The sequence below is a fragment of the Phodopus roborovskii genome, unplaced genomic scaffold (genome assembly GCF_943737965.1).
Source record: "Phodopus roborovskii unplaced genomic scaffold, PHOROB, whole genome shotgun sequence".
Classification (NCBI taxonomy): Eukaryota; Metazoa; Chordata; class Mammalia; order Rodentia; family Cricetidae; genus Phodopus; species Phodopus roborovskii.
In genome coordinates this window covers 14,362,925-14,386,045 of record NW_026126525.1, presented here as the reverse complement: position 1 = coordinate 14,386,045, position 23,121 = coordinate 14,362,925, and the positions used below count along the sequence as shown (strand labels likewise).

The 23,121-nt window shown below is 40.1% G+C and overlaps 1 protein-coding gene across 1 annotated transcript in view; it reads right to left on the bottom strand.

The window, feature by feature from the left end:
- Positions 1-11,493: 11,493 nt before the first annotated feature.
- Gc (GC vitamin D binding protein) overlaps positions 11,494-23,121 on the bottom strand; it is a 29,595-nt gene continuing 17,967 nt past the window's right edge. Inside the window, exons 9-13 of the mRNA XM_051198408.1 lie at positions 22,328-22,457; positions 21,470-21,567; positions 20,084-20,216; positions 14,625-14,682; positions 11,494-11,653 (exon numbers count right to left, since the gene is read on the bottom strand). Coding sequence (XP_051054365.1) covers positions 11,622-11,653; positions 14,625-14,682; positions 20,084-20,216; positions 21,470-21,567; positions 22,328-22,457 — 451 coding nt within the window. The 3' untranslated portion in view covers positions 11,494-11,621. The remainder of the gene's footprint in view (positions 11,654-14,624; positions 14,683-20,083; positions 20,217-21,469; positions 21,568-22,327; positions 22,458-23,121) is intronic.

Genomic DNA, 23,121 nt, shown 5'->3' with positions numbered 1-23,121 from the left:
CTTTTGGAAGCTCTCTCCCAGTTGTTTTCACCCCAGGAGACTCTATAACAATTCCACTCCCTTCCTCACACTGTTCTGTTCAAGTGGAAGACAGCATGCATTGTTCTGTCTTTCTTTGGCATTCTTCTCTCTCCTTCCATCGTTCCTTCCTTCCCTCCCTCCCTCCCTCCCTCCCTCCCTCCCTCCCTCCCTCCCTCCCTCCCTCCCTCCCTCCCTCCCTCTCTTTCACTCTCTTTCTGCAATGCTATGGATTGAATCTATGGCTTCTGTGTACCACTCAAGCTCTCCACCTAGTGGAACACAGCTCCCTTTCCCAAATAATTCTGTTTGGATAGATGGTTAGGTTTTCATCTGTTTGTGGTGGGAAGGCCGCTTGTGTACTCTATCCATTTCAGTATCTTTAAACTACATACATCCCTGCCCCTGCTTCTGCAGACTCTGCTATAAGGAACAAAGGAAGGCACACACAGTATATATCTAGACATTTTTTTACATATTCTTAACCAGTCAAATATTTGGTGACAACAATCTGGAAATCCAAGTTTAAGTTTAAAATCTTAGTTTCTTCTGAGCATTAACCCCCTCCCCTGTGTATGTGTGTGTGGGGGGGAGTGAGAGACAAAGAGACAGAGGACAGCTTTTGGGAGTTGATTCTGGCTGTTCACCATGTGAGGTACAGAGCTGCAACTCACGCCATTAGGGTTGGTGGTAAAGCACCTTCACCTGCTGTGCTGACTCACCAGCCCCTTCATAACAGAACATGAGTCAGCCTCCAGCTTATGGCCTGTCCCTTTCTTTCCTCAGGTCCAACTTTGCCCATCTGCATGAGGACTTCATGTGTAATCCCTGTGTCAGTCTTTACACACACACACACACACACACACACACACACACACACACACACACACACCCCTACCTATAAACTCTACAGGCTACAAGTGCCTTCTGGTCACATGGGTAGCTAGTGGTGTTCAGTAGCAGTGAAGTCTGCTGTAGAAGAGGCCTGTGCAGGGGCTGGAAGTTTGTATGGAATTCTGTCTATGAAAGTGGGAGGAGGAAGATGGACTCTTGGGGGTACTTCTCTAATGTCTGAACTCATTGTGAGGGTACTGGCTACAGGAAGGCTGGAATAGACTTCCCAGTGTTGCCCAGAGCTGGGGCTTGGCATTTAATGTAGGGATGGATCATGTGTTTTAGGCACCAAAGAAATATTCTCTTCATTTCATTTCCAGGAGACCTAGTTGCTGCTTGAGGTGGTACAGGGGTGATCTTTTTATTTCGGGAGTAAAATGATCATGAGAAGAGACATCTCCTTGGAAATCTCTTTTTGTTCTGTTCTACCCACATCATGCAAATAGGAACTCAACTTCCCTATTTAATGAGGATGGAGAAACCTTAAACAGAGTGTGGGGAAAAGAGATAACCTTTGCTTAAAACCCCACTTAATTCAGTTAGCTGCTTTAAAAATCCCTGCTCTTGAATAAAAAAAAAAAAAAGTTACCAAATTAATTATGTGGCTATCGATGAGAGCTCCCAACTCTAAAAAATTTCTCCATCACTGATATTATTTATAATTTATGTAAAGGATGAAAGGAGCCTCCTGTTAAGGACTATGGCAGGGATGGGGTGTAAAATCAGAACCTTATTTCTAGTTCCTAACCTTACATTGTGCGCTGGGATGGACGGCCTCAAACCCATTATTGACTGGGTGTAGTAAGAGCGCTGTGTATCATAGCAACTGACAGAGGATGCTAGAATGTTATAGGTTTGCAAGTTCAGAGGCTGAAGTTTTCAAGGTGTTTGTTTTGTTGTATAGAAGGACAGATTAAGATACAAGGGACTAAGTTTAAAATAGGTTATTGATTTTATCTGGGGAGAAATCACTTACACCAGAAACAGATGACCTGCAAGATCTCCCTCCAAGGATCCACACCTAGGCTGCTCTCAAGTGACCTGACAGGAACCAAGAGAGAGCACTGGGGTCCAGCTAGGACCTGACCTCCCTCCATCATGTCCGCACCCATGGCCACACCCAGATGGGCGTGGTCAATGCTACAGGTGCAGGCCAGGTGGATATCTCACTACTTTGTTTTTGTTTTTGTTTTTTTTCTTGGTCTTTCCTGGGTCTCAACTTCTTGAAAGGTGATGTTGATGGGCTTGTGTGTTCGGGGTGAAAAGGGAGATTGTGAATGGGTATTGCTGCAGGAACCTTGAGAGACCTCCTCTCTGTGCACAAGCCCAGTCATTTGTCATGCCCCATACAGCAGAGTCTAGAGTGACCATAGGCAGGCTCCTGAGAGAGTTGGTGCTTTTTTTCAAATTAGTATTTAGATCACTTTAGTTGTGTTTCAGGAATAACAAGAAATGAAGAAAGAAAGGAGGGGAAAAGAGCTGTCTATCGCTTTTGGAAAGTGAATTTCTATCCAATTTGTGATTGATGACAACAATGCTGCTTAAAACATTTTCACCTGCAGGAACTCATTCACTGTGTCCCTGATCAAGACCCTTGGAGACACATTGTGAAAACTGACTCTGTGCCATGGAAAACTGACTCTGGAATGGCCCGTGATTGAGAACAGTGAATTTATTTGAATCAAATCAAGTGAATGAAGTGTATGAGATCCTGCCACTGTATATGTTGTTTTCTTCAAGCAATTCCCCAACTGCCTTGGCTGTTCTGTTTCCCAACAGCCAGGCATTGTTCAGGCTTGTATGCTGCTATGATGGGACCAGATGCTCACAGCCATCGTGTGTTCTAGATCACCAGTGTCCTACTCTGATTAGTGAAGACAGATGCCATCCCAATTATTAGGTATTTGGAATCTCACCATCATCATTCCCGTCCCAACACAACTTAGGAAAGTATTTGTTTCCCATTTGTTTTCATGTTTCAATGAGTTGACACTTTCAAGGACACTGTGCCCTGGAAAGTGCTGAATCAATTCCATTTGAGGTGGGAATCCTGTATAGTGGTTAAGATGCTGACAAGGTTGGCTGAGGAAAAAGGACTTGTGTGTCATTTGATCTAGGTCTAAAATCCATATATGAGTGAGTACATACTGTGTTCCTCTTTTTGTGACTGGGTTATCTCATTCAGGATGGTTTCTTCAAGGGGGGCACTGTTTTTACTGCATGAGCTTCAGTTCCCAGATACAAAGTCAAGAGAACTTGGCTAGAGAGATGCAGAAGAGACAGACACATGGTACACTCCTTGCACAGACACCAAGGTCTGGAGCTGACTGAATAGCAGAGAGAGAGAGAGAGACAGAGACAGAGACAGAGACAGAGAGACAGACAGAGGGACAGAGACAGAGAGCAAGAGACACAGAGAGAGAGAGACGCACACAGAAAGAATCCTGTTCTACTCCAAAGAGCCTGGCCCAGTATTAAAGTCTGGATACTTATGTGGGCCACTTTCCCCCCACTTTCTTCTCAGTCATTCTCCATTTGCCCGATTCATCTACATTCACTCCCTGATTTATTTGTCTGTCTGCCCAAGCACAGTGGAAACCAGTTTAATACTAAGGGCTAAACTTGGTAAATGCTGCCTAGAAGCTTCGCAGATGTTTAAAGATTAGTGTTCTACAAGGCAGCCTTGCTGACTTGAGAATATTTTTTTTGAGACAGGGTTTCTCTGTATTGCTTTGGAACCTGTCCTAGAACTCTCTCTGTAGCCCAGGGTGGCCTCAAACTCACAGAGATCTGTCTCTGTCTCTGGGATCAAAGGCAAGTGCCATCAATGCCTGGCGAGAATTCTTTTACCAAGAAACTTTTTACCAGAAAGTTGTAGGGAATGTCAAAACACTGCTTGTAGCTGTGTATATCCATTCACCAGTCTCACTGTCGAGACAGCATGTACAGAACTTAAGTTATACTACAGTATGGAGCCCTAAAGCATCCTTCTTGTGTGCATGTGCAATTACCCTTCAAAGGGTTAATTAGCCCCCTTGTTCCCCGGTGTCCTCATCTACAATTTGAGGGTACTAGCACTACCTACCTCAAGAGGCAATGAACATATAGTATGTGGGGTAACATTGGAATACTGCAAACTTGGCTACTTCACTTACCAGAAATCACAGCCAGTTTCTCCTCCCCTTGGCCTGGATAAGTCTTTGGATTTACTTGGTAAGTAGAATAGAGATAAAAAGAATGCAATCTACATTTGAGACTCAATTAGAAAGGAAAATGCTACAGGAAGTGTACTCTGAAAGCCACCATAGCCTGGGTCTTCAGTGGGAAGAGACTACCACAGAACCTTATATATTCCAGACCCCACCTACTTGATTCCTTCCAGCCCAAGGGCTGAATGGAATCTTTTAGACTAAGCTGGTCACAGTCTGCCTGTACCTGCAGCAGATGTGTTTGTTATTGCATTTAACTGTTTATAATTGTTATTGCCTTAAATTATTCTTTCAGGATAGCAAGCTGCTAGGCATTTGATCCACAGGGTTTTCTTTGACTGATGAATCTATTTCCTCCATGGTATCTTCAACACTTGAGAGTCTCTTTTCCATCTCTTGTATTTTGTTGGTCATGCTTGCATCAGTAGTTCCTATTTGCTTACCCTGATTTTCTATTTCTAGGATTCCCTCCATTTGTGTTTTCTTTATTGTTTCTATTTCCATTTTTGGGTCTTGAACAGTTTCCTTTATCTGCTTGGTTCTCCCTCCCCTGCTTTCTTTTTAAGGGTTTATTGATTCTTCTAATTTTTTTTTGTCTTTTCTCAATTTCCTTAGGGCTTCTATCATCTTCATAAAGTAATTTTTATGATCATTTTCTCTCAAGGTCCATTGTTATTGACTCCTGTCCCTCTTGACTTAAGGTCGGACAGTTCAAGTCTGTTCTTGCTAGTCAAGGTTAAATGAGAGGATGTTTGGCCTAAGGTGTGTCTACTGGATGTCTTGACCCTCAAGACCAAATTGAGGGTGTTTGACTTAGGGCATGGTAACTAGACTTCTTTGGGTATTGGGAATGTAATTACATTTTTTTTTTTGTTCCTTGTGTCATGGTAAGCAAGTCTTTTACCCTCTCCTTTTGCTTAGTGTATGCAAGTGCTTTGAATAATAAACTTAAGGCATCTCCAGTAGACACTGAGTGCCCTCTTGACTATCTGCTGCCTCTTCTCTCTCTCTCTCTCTCTCTCTCTCTCTCCCTCTCTCTCTCTCTCAGTCCTCACTCCCCCTTTCAGGTCGGCTGGACACAACAGTTTTTTTGTGCTTCAGCTGGGTGGGATTGTTTAGGTCCTGCTGTTGTAGGATAACTGAGCCCCAGTGATACTGTATTGCCTCTCCTGTTATTAATTATGTTCTAACACTAGCATTTGGGCATCTAGATTTGGGGTTAGAACTAGGTGTTAATTCTCCTGTTTGTCTTTGTTTGATGGGTGTTTTGTTCCTTGATTTCTCTTTCCTCTCTGGTCTTCTGGCTTGGTGACATACATGTCTTTAGGTTCAATAGGATGACCTCTCTGGAGTTTGAGGGACTAGAGGTCCCTAGATCCAGCTTGGTTTCTGGTAAAACCGAAGTTGTCTTCTGAAGTTGTAGACTGTGGGTGGGAGTGCAGACTGGGGTCCCTAGATCTGGTATGGCCTCTGAGGTCCCTAGGAACAGCCTGGCCTCCAATAAAACTGAGGTCTTCTTTTGAAGTAATAGACTTGGCGTCCCTAGATCAGGCCTGTCCTCTGGTAAAGCAGAAGTCTTCTAGAGCCAGGAGGGGGTGCAGTCTGGGGTTGCTGGGTGGGATTTCGTTCCCTCTGATAGGACCTGGATTACCTTTAGGTCATTTGGATGAATATTAGATGAGGTCACAGACTGGGAAATAATATAAAAAATGAAGTCTGTAAAAAGTATTAGAATTTCTTTAAAAACTTTTTTTTAAAAAAATGATCTTAAATTGGTCAGGACTTTGTAGTTGTTGTCTTGGGGTTTGAATCTAGGGCCCCCTGCATACTAGGAAAATGGACTACCACTGGCTATTTCCACAGCCAAGAAACAAAATGGATCTAATGCTTTATAAAATTTTGAAACTTCTCTGGAACAGGAAGTAAGGGAAAAATTTGGAGTGAAACACATTTGGTTTATGTGTAAAAAGTGATCAAATTCACAATTAAATGGAACATAGAGAATAAACGTTGGAAATTTCTTTCTTGCTAGCTGTTTTTCATGCTTTTGTAAACAGTTATAGTGTAAAATATATTCAGTGTTGACTATTTTATTAAGATCTGTTTTAATGTTTTATATGTACACAATATGCTGTGTATACATATACATGCACACTGTAATTATATAAATGTTAAAATAGATCTTAGGAAAACAGCCAACACTAAAGTAAGTGTGTGTGTGTGTGTGTGTGTGTGTGTGTGTGTGTGTGTGTATAAATAAAGGTGCAGGTTATGGAATTAGAAAAGATGGTGAAAAGAGAAAGGGAGGTATTGAAGAAGTGGGAAGAGTAGACTACATAGACTGCATATGAAAACTGATAAAAGGCTAGTGAGGGTTGAAGGGTGCCAGGCAACCAGGCAAGCCAACAAAAGGAAAGAAGAGAATCAACAAAACAAATGAATCAAGCATATACATTTAAGAATAAGTAAAATCTAGAGTAATGGAAAAGATCTCATTTCTGCATCCCTTTCTGTACTTACCTGCATTTAGACATGTCATCCACAGGGTGGAGACAAAGGGTTTTATTTGAACCAAGCAAACTCTTGAGTCTGCAGCAACCCACTCTTCTGATGTTGAAGACTGGTGCCAGGCATTTAATTTAGACATTAAACACTTACTTAAAGGCTAGAAAAATATAAGAATATCCACTATGATCGAGAGCCAGGTAGCAGATACTAGCTAGCAAGCTTAGGTTATGGATAGGAGCACTGTGGGAATGATGGTGGAAAGAACGATTATAATTAGGCACTTTTCTTCTTTTTTTTTTTTAAAAAAAAACTTTTTTTATTTTACATACCAATCCCAGTTTATTCCCTCTCCCTCCCCTACTCCTGCTCCCCTCAACCCTCCACTCCACCCCACATCTGCTCCTCAGAGAGGATGAGGCTTCCCTTGGGGAGTCAACAAGGTCTGTCATGTCACATTGAGGCAGGACTAAGGCCCTCCATCCTGTATCTGTGCTGAGCAAGGTATCCCTCCATATGGAATGGGCTCCAAAGAGCTAGTTCATGTACTAGAGATAAATCCTGGTCCTCCTACCAGTGGCCCCACAAACTGGTAACTAGTTACTTTTCAAATAGGAAAAACAATTTTTCAAATATTGGAAGAAATAAACAAGAATGAAACAGCCTTTGGAAAAGGAAACATTTTTATTTGATTACCCACAATTGGAAAAGCTTAGTAGAAGATGTGTCACCCTGTCATTAAAAAAATAATAATAATAATAATTAGAAATGCAGTTGCAGCTATGGGTGATGCAGCCATATTAGTTCACCCTTGCTGAAGTGTGATTAGCCAGTAGGTGAGAGCCATGAATTGGATGTTATCAGGAATTATGGTGGCACAGTGGGTGTTACTCAAACCTGATCAATCTCAGCCTTGGAGGTGATGCTTGGGAGAGAGCATTTTGTGTTTCCGTACCATTCTCCATGTGATTCTGATGTGAGATGGGGTTTTACTATAGGTGGGGCTCTGTAGAGGGGATCACAGACTTAACAAACAACCTTCCAAACCCTTGTTTCCTTTTAGCCATCTCTTTCCCAATGGAAATTGATAAATGTCAACTCAGATCAAATTTGTGTATTACTTGTGTTTATCACCCTTGAATTAAATGATATAAATGCCTTTCTCATGTTTCAAAATCTAAATCTCCAAAATAGAAAACCTTGCTTCTGAAGAATTTCATTGTGAGATAATAGTAAACTAATCCTCGTGGAGAGTGTTTAAGACGATTAAGGTCACACATAAGAACCACCTGTGTAAGGACCTAAGCACCCTGAGAGTGTAAGACCCTCAGAATGAGGAGTCTCCCAGTTTTGGTCGGCTCCCCCAAGAACTCAATGGCCAGTCCAGTTGATGCAATACACGAGAGGCTTTAATGAACGGGAAACGTTTGGGCAAACAGGCTCCCTCAACACGCAGGCTAGAGAGTAGCATCATTCTCTAGGCACAGCTGTTTTTAAAGGCAAAACTCACAAGCTTAGGGAGGGGGTGTGACCCTCTGTCCATTGAGTACATGACCCTTTGAGGCCGGACAGTCTTGCTGTTAGGGTCAGCATACCTTAGGGCCTCAGGGTGTGCTAATTAATCTTATCTGAGCAAACTGGAGTTGCAGCTATCTCTTTGTTTCTTAAGGACCCTATTTACCACCTGCTAACTCACTGAAAGGAGGGGCAGTGTGAATTCTTGATATCCTGCTTAGGGCTGGTTAGCAAATTCTACCTGGGATTCCAATTATTTGGGCTTCAATTAATTTCTTTTCTCCTGTACTGTTGTCTTAGTACCATAATCTGGGCCACACTTACTTATTTTTTTTAACAAAAGTAACATATTTTCCAACAGTAAGCAACAAGAGAGGAATACAAATGAAGAGTTGTAAGAGGCTGTCCCTGGGTCCTATAACCTTGAGTGGCGCAGGGGTGGGTCTAGAGGAGGAGAACATATTCTGGACTGGCTGCAAAGTGGGCCTTTTCACCAAGTCTCAAGGTTTCCTGTGTGGTGACATCTAACGTAGACTGAATCTCCAACTTGGAAGTGATGTGGAACTTCCAAGTCTCCTTTCACCGAGGTGGCCTCCGGGAGCTGCTTCCATGCTCGCTATCTCACTCGAGCACCTTAAGACTAGCAAACAGAGGCTGGGAGAACAGCACATCAGCACTATGTACACAGGCAATTTCCACCTATGGAGGCCCTCCCCCCATAGAGCCATTTATAGGGATTCAGCCCAAATGGTCCAGGGTAGGAAAGCTATCTGATCATTAATGCCAGTCTCTGCGCTCAATTTAGTGAAGGTCTCCTTAATGTTTTTTTTTATTCTTTCTACCTGAGCTTTTGGGGTCTGCATGCACAATGTAATTTTAATCAGTCCCCAATATCTCTTGGCCAGTGACTGACTTACCCGGGCAACAAAAACTGGATCATTGTCTGATTTTACTACCTTAGGTATTTTAAATCTTTGGAAAATTTTCTTCAGTAATTTTTTTTTAAGCCACCATGGTTGAGGCAGCCCCATGCACATGAACAGTGAAGGAACATTTGACTCGAGGATTCTTTGTTTTTTTGAGACGGGGTTTCTCTGTGGCTTTGGAGCCTGTCCTGAATCTAGCTCTGTAGACCAGGCTGGCCTCAAGCTCACAGAGATCTCCCTGCCTCTGCCTCCCAAGTATTGTTGACTCAGATATATATATAAAGTTATTATATATATAATATATATATTTAATATAAAGATATTAAATAAAGTTAATATAAGTTTAATAAAACTAGTGAAAACAGCTTTTCAGTCAGCCATGACAAATTTTTTGGCTCCTTAGTGACAAAGGTATGCAGTTGTCAGTACTCAGTACCCAGTTGTCGGTACTCAGTTCTGTCTGGTCAAACATCACAATATCTGAGTAAACTGGAACAGTTTGCATCAATTCATCCATAAATGATTTGTGAATGCAATTTCTCATATGACTGAAAACAGGGCACGATTTCTCGAAAATTGACAGCAGTAATTCTGGGCAGCACTCACACAAAGGGGCTGGTAGCTAAATACATTTGGGAAATGGTGAATTACATACAGTAAATTATGGCTCTCTGAAGGAGAGCTAAATTTCCAAAACAGATTTGATTCAAGAATCTGTCCGTCAAATGTGCTCACTTAAGCTTGAGTGGAATGTTAATTGGAGGTGTGTCTGTCCTGCTTTTTGCTTCCTATGACCTTGAATGCTAGTTCTTTCTTTTGTTTTATTTTGATTTTCAGGACAGGGTTTCTTTGTGTAACAGTCCTGGCTGTCTTGGAAATCTCTCTGAAGACCAGGCTGACCTCACAGAAATCCACCTGCCTCTGCCTCTGAGTGTTGGTATTAAAGGTGTGTACCACCACCACCCTGCTGGGCACTAGTTCTTTTTTATTTTGTTTCTCATTCATCAGCTGGTATTTTATTCCGATAGCAGTCTTATTACATGTGGTTCAAGAACATTCAAATAAAAACTCAAATAAAATCAGGTGTTAAAGATCAGTCTGCAAACATCTTAGCCAATGCTGCCATGAGTGATCTCTCTGATAAAAAACCACATTCACACCTCAGTGGCCACCAAACCATTCAGCATAACTTCCTTAACTGTAAGCTGTTTGAAGCTACCAGTTTTAGCACTTTGAATTACTTTTTTTCACACACTGAATAGCTGCAGAGACTTCAGCAGGGATTGGGGGAGTCAGTTCAACCTTGGCATAGTACCAAAATGCGACCAATAGAGGCTTTGAGTACATCATGGCAGCAGTTACTAGTGCAGTAAAGAACGACATTGACTATGGTTTAGGTGAGCACTTTTTATGTTCTTAATGGAACCTGTCTTCTCATTTTGTTTTGTTTTGTTTTTAAATCAGTGATCAACTACTTGGAATTATTTGAAACAAAAGTCTGAAATGTTGCCCATCCATGGATAGTTTTATTGGTTTTTGACATTGTGGCATCTCAAGAACACCATTTGAAGTTAGTTTCTTGTCTTGGAACCTTTGCATTTCATTTACTTTCTGCCACAGGGGCCATAGGGAACAGATGGTTCATTCCCTTGGTAAAGGTGCAGACACTTCACTTGGTTTGATTAACGTCATTCTCCTACTGGACTTAGAATCTTGGAGAGTGACAGATGTGATTTACTTAACTTAAATCTGTTTATATATGCCATAGAACACTTTTCATTATTTTGTATATAACTGCATTGGCCAAGGTGAATTCAATTAACTCTAGAGAAAGTTTTCCTTGGCTTTTATTAGCTTTACAGATACATTTATTTCAAAAGTGTATCTGTCTTCCAGGAAGAATATAGAATCAGGGCACCTTTATTTTTTTCTGAGCAAAGTATGCACACATAGAAAGTCATGAGTACTGTAAGTACATGTTAAATTGAACTAAGCTGAAAATGTGTGCTATTTTAAAACTTACATTGTATTAGCAAAAGTAAAAAGCTCAAATCCAAAACAAACAAAACCCCCAAACTTTCCCTCTCCATTCCTGCTGAGGAGAATTTTCATTTGCAAGGCAGAAAGATCCTTCAGAATTAACTGCTACAGCTCAGCTAGATGTGAAAGGGTGGTCCCAGGAGGGGTTTTGTCTTTCTTTTAATAGTACAATATCCCAGGCTGTTAGCAAGCAGGCTAACTTTTCTTTAATGGTATCTACAAAGTCTGAAAAGTAGTCAGGGAAAGAAGTCTTCTGGGAATTGTAGAGTTAATGCTAATGTTGGGAGTGTTTTAGAGAAATAGATCTAGTGGGAAGCTGGCTTCTGAGGCTGGCTAGATAAGCAGGAGTTCTGAAGATCAACATCACTCTCCTTTGTACTTAGGGATTGCACTATATATCAATTTGTTTATTTTTTTTATAATTCATCACAAACATTATAGCTGGGGAAAATTGAATTATCTTGGTGGTCTTCCTGGAAGCTCAGTGGCTTGGCTCAGATTTTGCTACCAGTGGCTATTTTCCAGGGTAGTCCAGCTCTTCTTGGTCTGTGAGAAAATAGAAATCAATGGTGCATTTGAGAAACATCAGATCCATACAAGGCCATATTCTTTTTATGTTTATGATAAACAAAAAACTATCTAGCATGACCCACATATCCTTTATAGCCCATTTTGGGGGTGTGGGAACTCAAAATTTACAAATAAGAAGTTCCCAATATGCAAAGCAAAACGTTATTTCAATTGCTATGCCAAGATGCAATGATCCGGTGAGGCCTGTGTGACTGTTATATGGAAATAATTACTGACAGAACAAAGAAGAAACTGGATAAAAGAATCCTGGTTATGTTTTGAGTATTGGCTACCTCATAGAGGTCATGTGGTCGTGTGCCAAATAGTTTTATGTCAACTTGACAGAAACTGAAATCATCTGAGAGGAGAGAATCTCAACTGAGAAAATGCCTCTCTAAGATCAGGTTGTAGGGAAGCATGTAGGGCATTTTCTTAATTAGTGATTGATGTGGCAGGGCCCAGCCCATTGTGGGTGGGGCCATTCCTGGACTGATAGTCTTGGGTGCTATAAAAAAGCAGGTTGAACAAGTCATGAGACCCAAGCCAGCAAGGGCACCTCCATGGCCTGTGTTCCTGCCTTCGGGTTCTTTCCCGGCTTGAGCTCCTGTCCTTACTTCTTGTGATGATGAACAGTGAAGTGGAAATGTAAACTGAAAAAAAAAAAAAAACCTTTCCTATCCAACTTATTTTGGTCATGATGTTTCATTGCAGCAGTCGAAACCTTCAGTAGACAGGTCCCTAGGGAAGAAGAGCTGGGGCCTTGGAGAGGTGGAGTTTGGTAGAAAGCCCTTCTTTATTAAGGGCTTAAGGGTAGGTGTGTCTTTGAAGAGGAGTATGGAACACCAGGTCCTTCCTCTTACTTTTTCTCGCTTTGATTCCTGACCATGAGATCAGGATTTACTGTATCACATGTCCCCCCACCACTGCCATCTGACACCTGCACAGAGGCCTAAAAGCAGTGGGACTCCATGAAACTTATGAGACAGAAAACCTCAAACAATTAGACAAAATCAACCTATTTTTTGGGGGGGGGGTTGTTACAAAAAAAAAAAAAGCCTGGGATTTTGTTACAATTATGGAAAGCTGCATACCAATGCCCCTATTCATGGAATTGAGACAGCAGTTCAGTGGTTTTTACTTTAGTAAGACACTGTTGAGTATGAGATGGTTCTTTTTCTGTGTTTAATTTATTTATTTAGCTGCTGCTGTTGAGTTATTGGCTTTTGTTTTGTTTTGTTTTTATATTTACAAAAAAATTTGTAATATAGCAAAATTCATTTGCCCTTGTTCTTTTTCTTTTCTAAGAGATTAGGAAGAAACCCTTCATCTTGTACTCTGTTCACTAAGGTTATGCCTGAGAGAGGGTGTGACAAGAGATAGGCACACATTCTTAAGTGTCATTTCTTAGGTCTGTCACACTGTGAGCAGCCGTGCAAGGTGTGATTCTGATTCTAAAATATTTTTCACCTACAAGGTAAATAAACTGCTTATCTTGACAGTGGAGGGAATACTAATTTATTTTCTTTCAGGAAAAAAAAAGAGCCTTGTTTTATTTTGTAAGATTGAAAACTTCCTCCCTCCCCAATAGAGCATCAGTTTGGGGCCTTGAAGGCTTGCCTTAGAAAATAAATGTCAGGATGACAACTCAAGGTATGATAACACCTTTAAAGCATGAAATAGAACTTCTCTGTGGACTGTAGAAGAAATAGATAGGAGGTGTAAATAAGGATGAGCACACAGAGAGAAAATATATCAGCTTCTTCTATTCAAATACTTTGTCTCTATATCTCAATACTGTAACCTTGTGAAGAAGGTGTAATGATTTTTCTGAGCCACACAATCATCTTGATACAATTCACTTTTAGTAGCTCTTCATTCCAGATTGTGTTATGACCACCAAGACATTGCTAAAATTGAGGTTGAAACATTGAATGCATTTTGTAGAAATTTGCAGAAGAAAGGTGTGAGTTTTGAGTTTCTCATCAGGTGTTCAAAATACATTCTAGTGATCAAATGACTGGATAGTACAGAAACTTAAAGATTATTTAAAGGTTAGAGAAAAATTCTCATTGAGGGGAAATGACATGGAATATCTATAGAGGATGAAGATAATTACTATCAACCAGAATAATCAGTATTTCAGAACTTTCATTGATGTGTTACTATATGAAAATTGAGTTTATCCCTTGACTTAATTAACATTAAAATATCCCTGAAAGTTGTTAGGTTCTTTCTTAAATGGATATTTCCACCTGTTTCAATGTGTCCTCTGAGAGGCTAAAACTATCTTCCTAAAACTTTGAGAAAATGTATTCTGAGTTACTTGGGGGGGGGGGGACGGACATCTTGGTGAAACAAATTCAAACTGAAATGATCATAAGGCTTTCCAAGCAACCCTGGATCTTAATTAAAACTTCAGGTGTCTTGAAGGGTGGCTTGTGAGGTAGCCATGATGTGCTTGAATTCTCAATCTGTGGAAACTCTTATGTACAGATTGTGATGAAAGGAAACTGAGTTCACTTAAATGGGGATGTAGATAATATATTAGCAATGGTCCGGACACTATTTTAACTCTTTAACGTGCACACCGTGAATAACTTGTATTTTGAATTCTATTCCCTAGAAGGAGAAAATTTACTTTGCCTTTAAAACATTATGTTTATAGTGTCATTAGCCTAGATACTGGTATTATGATGGATGGATGAAGTACTAGGCTGGGTACCTGTGAATCTGGAGTTAATCTTAAATATGTCAGAAGTTATCTGTGTACATCTGTAAGCACCAAGAGTTTCCTCCAGGCTTAATATGCTCAACTGAAAAATGAATTGGAATGGATAATAAATAGGATACAGAAGTAGGATAAAGTTTGCCTCCTAATCTATGATTTATAAGATATGTGATAAAATTCTAGATCCTTTGATGAGGTAGGTGTATTAAATGTACTTACCCAAGATAGTAGTATGCATTGGATCAGTCCTGTGGATTTTTTCCATTTCATAATAAATCTGAAAATGAAAAAGAATGTTCTATAATTTATCAGACACTTGACTTGTAGGCTGTCAGATCATGCAGAGGGTGCACAGCATTTTTTAACCTTGTCGGGAGATAAGATTATAATGAAAACACAAGTTTGCACTAGAATTTTCATTAGCCATACTATACTTCCTATTAGTTTAGCTTTGTATAGCCCCTCCCATGGTTTACAGTCTGATAAGAACAACAATGGAATTTAAGAAGTGCTGATTAGTGAACACACAGAACAGATAATGGGGGAGCTTGCTTTGTGCATATGGATGGAGTCCTAGAGGCCTATTCTTAACCTTAAACTGGTGAAAGAAACAGGAATTGAGGGTAGTCATTATCTGCACACAACGGGGTGGGGGGTGAGGGAACACAGCAAGTTTAACATTTGGAGTCTTGAAAGAAGTTTGGACATGTCTCACTGAGGCATGGAAACAGCCATAGGAGGTCTGCATGCAGAAAAAATGAAGGGTCAAATTCTCTTGATTGTTAAAATCAAATCAAATCAAATCAGATCAGGCTTTTATAGGAAAACGATGAAGAACCACTGGGGGAACATATTAACCTTGTGTTTTTATAGGGCTTATTGTAACATCAGCATAGAAATGGGATTCAGTGTGAGGCAGTGGAATAAGACTGGATGTGGGAAGTCTATTGTGAAGGTGTAATCCAGGGGCAGACTGCAGGAAACTAGGACAACAAAGGTGACCAATATAGGATGGGGACTGGGGAATATCTAGAAGGCAGAATTGGAAGGACTAAGGATTTGATTTGATATATTTAGAATAAGATGAAGAATTATCACTAAATTTTCATTTAGAGACAATGGGTAAATGACATTGATATGGATCATCAGTTGATGAAACACAGAAGATTTTAGATGGAAGAATCTTGGTCTTGCTGAGTATGAGTTTATTGTGGTATAAGCAATGGTGTAGAGAGGCAAAATGTTGGCCAGAGGTGGCTGTTTAAACACTAACGACACTGAGGGAGAAGAACACTCAGGAAAATGTGTTGTGGACTTCATAATCAAAGACAAACTGTGCAAAATGGCAATTTAAGATTAAAGTGGGTTACAGAACTGAAGAGAGAATTCTCAACAGAGGAAATAAAAGGCTGAAAGGCACTCAAGAAAGTGCTCAACATTCTTAGCTATCAGGGAAATGCAAATCAAAACAACTCTGACATACCATCTTACTCCTGCCAGAATGGCTAAAATTAGAAACATCAATGACAACTTATGCTAGAGAGGATGTGGAGAAAGGGGAACACTCCTACTGCTGGTGGGAGTGCAAACTCATACAGCCATTTTGGAGATCAGTATGGCGGTTCCTCGGGAAAATGGGAATTAGTTTACCACAGGACCCAGCAATCTGCCTCTTAGGCATATACCCAAATGATCCACATCCATATAACAAATCTGTTTAGCTATGTTCGTAGCAGCATTATTTGCAATAGCAAGAACCTGGAAGCAACCTAGATGCCCCTCTACTGAAGAATAGATAAAGAAGATGTGGCACATTTACACAATAGAATACTATTCTGCAGAAAAAAAAAAAAAAACCAATGGACTCTTGAAATTCGCTAGCAAATGGATGGAACTTGAAGAAACCATCTTGAATGAGATAACCCAATCACAAAAAGAGGAACATGGTATGTACTCACTCATATATGGATTTTAGACATAGCACAAAGGATCACCGCCAAAGAAACTGTGATACAAGGAGGAATCTTGTATGAGATTCCTGCAAAGTCCCTCACACAAGGGGAAAGGGACAAGATCTCCTGAGCATATTTGTAGTGCAGGGGCAGTGAGTGGAGAGGGAGCTAGGAAAAAGAGAATGGGAGGAGAGGAAAGCATGTGGGACTAGGAAGATTGAGTCAAGGGAGGAATAGATGAGAGAGAGAGAGAGAGAGAGAGAGAGAGAGAGAGAGAGAGACCATAAAAGAGGGAGCCATTATCAGTTTAAAGAGAAAACTCACTCTAGAGAAATGTCCAGAGACCTACAAGACTAACCCCACCTAACAATTTGGACAACAGTGGAAAGGCTACCATAAATGCCCTTCCATGATAATGAGATTGATGACTAACTTATCCACCATCATAAAGCCCTCATTTAGTAGCTGATGGAAACAGAAGCAGACACCCACAGCTAAACACTGAACCAAACTGGAATCCAGATGTGGAGAGGGAGGACAAGACCAGGCTACAGAAACCCAGAGACAGCTGACCTGAACAAGGAGGAGTTAATGGGCTCCCAGACTGATAGCTGGGAATCCAGCATTGGACTGACTCAGACCTCCTGAACATGGGTGTCAGTTAGAAGGCCTGGGCAGTCTAAGGGACCTCTGACAGTGGAACCAGGATGTATATCCCTGATGCACAAAAGGACTTTGGGATCATGTTCCCCATGGAGGGATACTCCCTTAACCTAGAGGCAGGAGGGAGGGCCTAGTCCCTACTCCAAATGACTTGACAGATATAGATGGCCCCTCCTGGCAAACATCATCCTACCTGTGGAGTGTGGGGGGGATGGGATGAGAGGGTGGTTAGGGGACATGGGAGGGTGGGAGAAAGGGAGGGAGGGAGAGGGAACTGGGATCGATATGTAAAATAAGATAAATAAATAAATAAATATGGCAATTTAAGGAGTGAGTATAGGATGAAGAAAATATAAAATAGTTTAAGAAAGGAAGATCATAGCCTAACAGCAGAAAATTATAACATTGATGCTAGGGAAAATGTATGAAGGGGCTGGGAAACAGCACAGGGAGTTTCCTTGCTACATAAGTACAAGAACTTGAGTTTGAGTCCCAGAACCCACATGCAAAGCTGAATGTAGAAGCACACTTGAAATCCTAGCATTGGAGAGGTGCAGATGGGAGAGATGCCAAAATTTGTTAGCCAGCCAGTGTAGCCTAATCAAAATGCACATGCATCCACATAGACACCAGAGCACATATATGTGCATGCACACATTAGCACACACACAATACATCACTTCAAAGAGGAAGGAATAGTTGTGGATACTACATATTTCACAGTGGAGGCTGATGGGCACTGAAAGATGTTTTTCAAGGTTAGCAAGAACTATTGGTGTGACTGTCTTGGTAGTCATATGATCTACCTTATGGTGGTACCATACCATTACCAACACAGTCACAGAAACATTCTGACACAACAGTTGAGTAATTCTGAGAAGGTATAGTAAGTCAGAGGACCTACTCTTTGGCCAAGAAAATAATGAGAAAAGGGGTAAGAAAACTCAGAAGAAGTGTTTAAAGTATTGTATTTATTAGTTTAGATATAAGGAAAAACAACTTTTGTATAAATTGTAACAATTTAGCAAAAAGGAAATGGGAACTGAATCAAGGAAAAGAGTTAGATGGAATTTAGAGTGAATACTACCAACCAGATGCAGTTCTTGCTATTAATATTTTAACAATAGCAAGTTTGAATTTTCAGTCAGTGACAGTTTTTGGCATTAGGACTTGGCTTTTGTCTTGACCAGCAAAATCAGAGCTGGAAGCTATGATGATGGCATGAGGAAAAGACAAGGGAAACAAATAAGAATAAACACATGGTTTCTAGAGCAGTAAGGACCTGTTTCATTTAATCTATCTGTAACATGCATTTTAATGTATATAGTTGTTTTAGATTATTCTATAAATGTTTCCACAGAGAGCTATTGATTCTGTTTACCATATAATAAAGTCTTTACTGAGAAACACACTATCCTGTAGAGTCTGCACTGAGAAAGAACAGGTAGAAATCATACATAACTGAAATTTGTCAGCCTAACACCTACTTGGCTATTGGCAGCTGTTTGTTTGATAGATTTTAGTGAACAACTCCATCAATATCAACATTTTTCTGACTCTGTGAGGCAGATGTGTTTTGCTAAATTATTCTCACTAAGATCCAAAGATGGAGTGGTGACATCAAAGGTTTCAGAACTATCATACCTTCAATAACAGAAGAGTGTTGCTCTGACCTTTGGTCTCCTGTAAATAACTTAAATGACTGTTGGAGAGTAATAGGAGCAATGAGAAATGCAAACAAATGGAATCCCTAAATTCTGACAATGACTAACACTTACCTTCTGGTGGAATAGGGCAAGTACTGATTTATTCACTAAGATGAATATAATCATTCAGTATCTTGGAAGTGAGGTCTAATACCAGTGAGATCACCAGCTAAACTGGGCTCCTTTCTCTCACATCTGTCTTCTGGAAGAGGTACAAGGAGGGGGAGGGAGAAGGAGGGTGATGGGAAATGCCCTTCTGTATATATGTTTCTCTTATTGGTTGATGAATAAAACACTGTTTGGCCAATAGAAGCAGAAAGATAGGTGGGACTAGGAGATGAGGAGAATCCTAGGAAATGTAGGCAGGGAGAGGCCACAGAGAGAGAGACACCATGGAGACACACCACAGGAGTAACAGGTCCAGGCATTCTCCAGTAAGCCAAGACCATGTGGGAAATTCACAGATTTATAGAAATGGGTTAGTAATTAAGACAGAGATAGCCAATAAGAAGTCCTAGTCATCTGCCAACAGTTTTATAATTAATGTATCATCTATATGTGTTCATCTGGGGCTGAATTGGTGGAACCTGACGGGACAAGAAAACTTCAGCAACAGGAGAGAGAGAGAGAGAGAGAGAGAGAGAGAGAGAGAGAGAGAGAGAGAGAGAGAGAGAGAGAGAGAGAGAGAGAGAACACAATATAGCCTTCACTCTTCCCAATGTGGCCTCCAGGAGAAAAGCAAGATACCTTTGTAGTAGTGAATAGGGGAACACTGCACGCATAGTCATCTCTTGTACAAAGTTAAACAATGATGGTGTGGAAACTCTGGTGATATGTTTCAAGAACAGAGAGAAGAGGAAGGGACAGAGGAAGAATGACAGCCAACCGATAGTGTTTAAAAGAAAGGTTACTATTTAAAAGTGATTCCCATTTTAGCATCAAAAGTATTTCTCCATAAAGTAATTCTCATGATGAATAAACTGATGTGGCCATTTTCTTATTATACTAAAACAAGTTAAATGTAGCATTTCATAGGTTAATATACAAGATATCAGCTGATCCCATTTTCCTACAAGCATTTCTGTTAGTCTACCTGATAAACAGGTGTATATATGATTTACACACACACATATATGCACACACATGAAATAAAATGTTATGAGTCCATGTAAAGTGGACTCTCAAACTTGCTCTGTTATTCATTTATTTCATTGGGTTCTAACCTATAGATGGAGTAAAACTTGGAAACTATTTCCCTTACTTTTTTTTTTTTTAACTGAGGTAACCAGCAAGGTCACTACCACCTCTTCCGGAAAGCCTGTCAGGAATATGAGAAGCAGGGGGGAGGCTTTCCTACCATTGTGTTGCAGTAGGCTGGGGGTGAGTTTATGGAGCAGCACTTGGAAGCAAAGTCTGAGTATTTATCCACCATGTCCTTCAGCTTCCCTGGAGAGGTGTTGGGTGTTTTTGTCATCAGTCGCTCTGCCAGTCTGAAAAAATGATACTTTGTAAGGTTTTGCTGGAGGTATTGTAGGGTAGTTGCTTATGTGAGATGACAACTATTTCATATCATGTACAATAGAAATAGAAATACTTGCCCGTCTTAGGAAACTATTGGTAGAATGGATTTTCCATGAGCCATGTTGTGGTTAGAATTGAAATCTATACCTCGTGCAAGATTGTGCAAGCAAACATAGAAATCGCCACTGAATTTAAAAGCCAATTATAGCCCTTTTGGCAGCTCATTATTTCAACATAAGTGGTGGCTTTTTCTATTTTCCCTGGTCTTTTCATCTTTCTCCAGTGTTAAATGTCAAGCTCCTTTAAAATGTGTACTTCATAGACCTTGATTTCAGTTTTATGCTTCCTCTCTGTTGTTCCTCAGTTTTCCCTCTTTGGAACTCACTATGAGGATGTGCCGAAATGGGAGTGGGGTCCTTTGGCCCTTGTTCTAAGGGGTTTTACCCCTTCATTTTCAAGATGTTGACAGGACTTGATGCCTCAATGTCTTCCAGCTTGCACTGTCTATGATCTTGGTGCCACTTCCCCTTCATAGTGGCCCACTTAGTTTGGTGTATTACCTTCTCCAAGTAATACACTTCTAAACCAGTAGTGAACAATAAGGGGCAAAGGGAAAAACACTTCCAAGCATAATACTTTCACATGGTAAAGAGGTTTTCATGGAGGTTACTAAGGAGAAGTCCTAGTCTGGGGTTCTCTATGAAAATCTTTTTGTGAATATGTGTGTTTGCTTGAGTCCTAGATTCCAACTGATTTAAAATGGATTATTTTTACACAAAGATGTCCCCTAAGAACCCAACACCATGTCTTTTGTTATTATGGTCAATTATTTTATTATTAATTTCAACTTAACAGTTAAATGCTTCCTCTTTGCTTTAATTGAGAAAATAACTGCTGTACCATATTGTTGATAATTAGCGTTTTTTTTTTTACTTCTGGTTCGTAAGGATCATGTGCTGATGATGGCTGACATTGAGCTAGCATGAAAGCTTACTTATAATTTAAATTCTTGTGGCTGTTTTAATTGACCACTCACTTAATGCCCATGACATACCCTGTACTCTAGAAAAGAGTTCCGATTACCTTTTAAAACTTAAAATTGTAACCCTTCTTTATCTTTCATGCAGTATATCCTAAATTGTCACTTGAACTTTTCAGTACCAGAATTGGACAGGCAGGATAGACACATTTGAAGAATGAAATAATAAAATCAGCCACTTACTTTTTCTTGTACTCAGTAAATGTGTTATCAGAATAATCGGCACACATTTCTTGCCCCAGTTCAATGAAAGAAGTTAGTTCCTTCTTCAATATGGGACTCTGTAAAAAGAAAAAAAAGTATATATATATATATATATATATATATATATATATATATAATCCAGTTAGTGACTATTTTAGGTCATCTATGATCTTTATTATAGATATTTCACCCTGCATAGTAGTGGTCACAGATGATGAACAAATGACATGCATGGTAGTGCTCCAATGCCACTCAGTGGCCACTGCAATTTTAATTTTATTTAATTTACACACAATGAAGTATCAATCTTCTTTTGACTTGGTAATTCAAAAGCACAAAAGTACAAAAGTACAAAAGTACCATAGATCATATTTGTATTTTTGGGCAAGCTTGCCAGGCTTGATCCATAAGCTTCAGTTTGCAATTTTGGCTGACACTGTTTGATGGGGAATGTTCTTCTGAATATATGTTTCTCTTATTGGTTGATGAATAAAACACTGTTTGGCCAATAGAGGCAGAAGGATAGGCAGGACTAGGAGAGGAGGAGAATTCTGGGAAACGTAGGCAGAGAGACCTTGAGGGACACCATGTAGAGACCTGGAGGATAGGACATGCCAGTTGTTCTCTGGTAAGATAAGGCCATGTAGAAATACATACAGTAATAGTTATGGGTTGATAATTAAGAGAGAGCTAGCCAGGAAAAGGCCTAGCCATCAACCAACAGTTTTCTAATTAATAAAGTGTCCGTGTGTTTATTTGGGGCAAAGCGGCTGTGGGACCAGGCTGGAAAGAAAATGCTGGCAACAACTGTTGATAAAGAAACTTAGCCAAGTGTACCTTAGTGCTGAAACAGGCTGAGGAGTCCTGTGCATGACAGCATCGACCAAGGGACTTCAGGATGCTCAGCAGCACACTGGTGAAGAATACTTCTGGCACCTGAGTCCTTCTGCTTAGTTCAAATGCATACCTGGTGTCAGAGAGAAAGGGAAAGAATGCTTTTCAATGTGTGTCTGGGATTAAGAATCCGAAATGGGACCCCTTTACTATCTGCTACTATTCTATCTATCTATAGAGGCAGAATGAACATCTTTTTTCTGATTGTTGTATTGTTTTATTTGAGATAATTTTACTTTGCAGCCCAAATCATTCTGTAACTCACAGCAGAGTGGTTCCTTCATCCTTGGACCCTCCTACTTCACTTCCTGCTTCAATCTCCTCATGCTGGGATTACAGGCATGTATGTACTGACAAGCCTGGCTTTTTGTTTTTATCTTGGTGTAAATGTTTTCTATGCTAAGAGTGTGAAGATATTCATAATATATTTAACATGTTGTATGTTTGTTTTGGCTCTCATTAGCTAGATAAGACAAGATTACATTTCATTATTTCTATTTAATCATATTAAATGTCAGTGAATATCATCAACACTGTTAAGGAAAGGACATTCTAAATTTTACTTGTTATCAAGAGGTTATTCTCTGGAAATTTGATAGACTTTTAGTTAGTGTGTATGTTTGTGTGTGTGTGTGTGTGTGAGTGATTTGGAATAGAGTGTGGTTAAACTGGACAATAACATGATACCCATTTATGTTGCCATGATGTATATATTATGTGTATGGAACATTTTACTG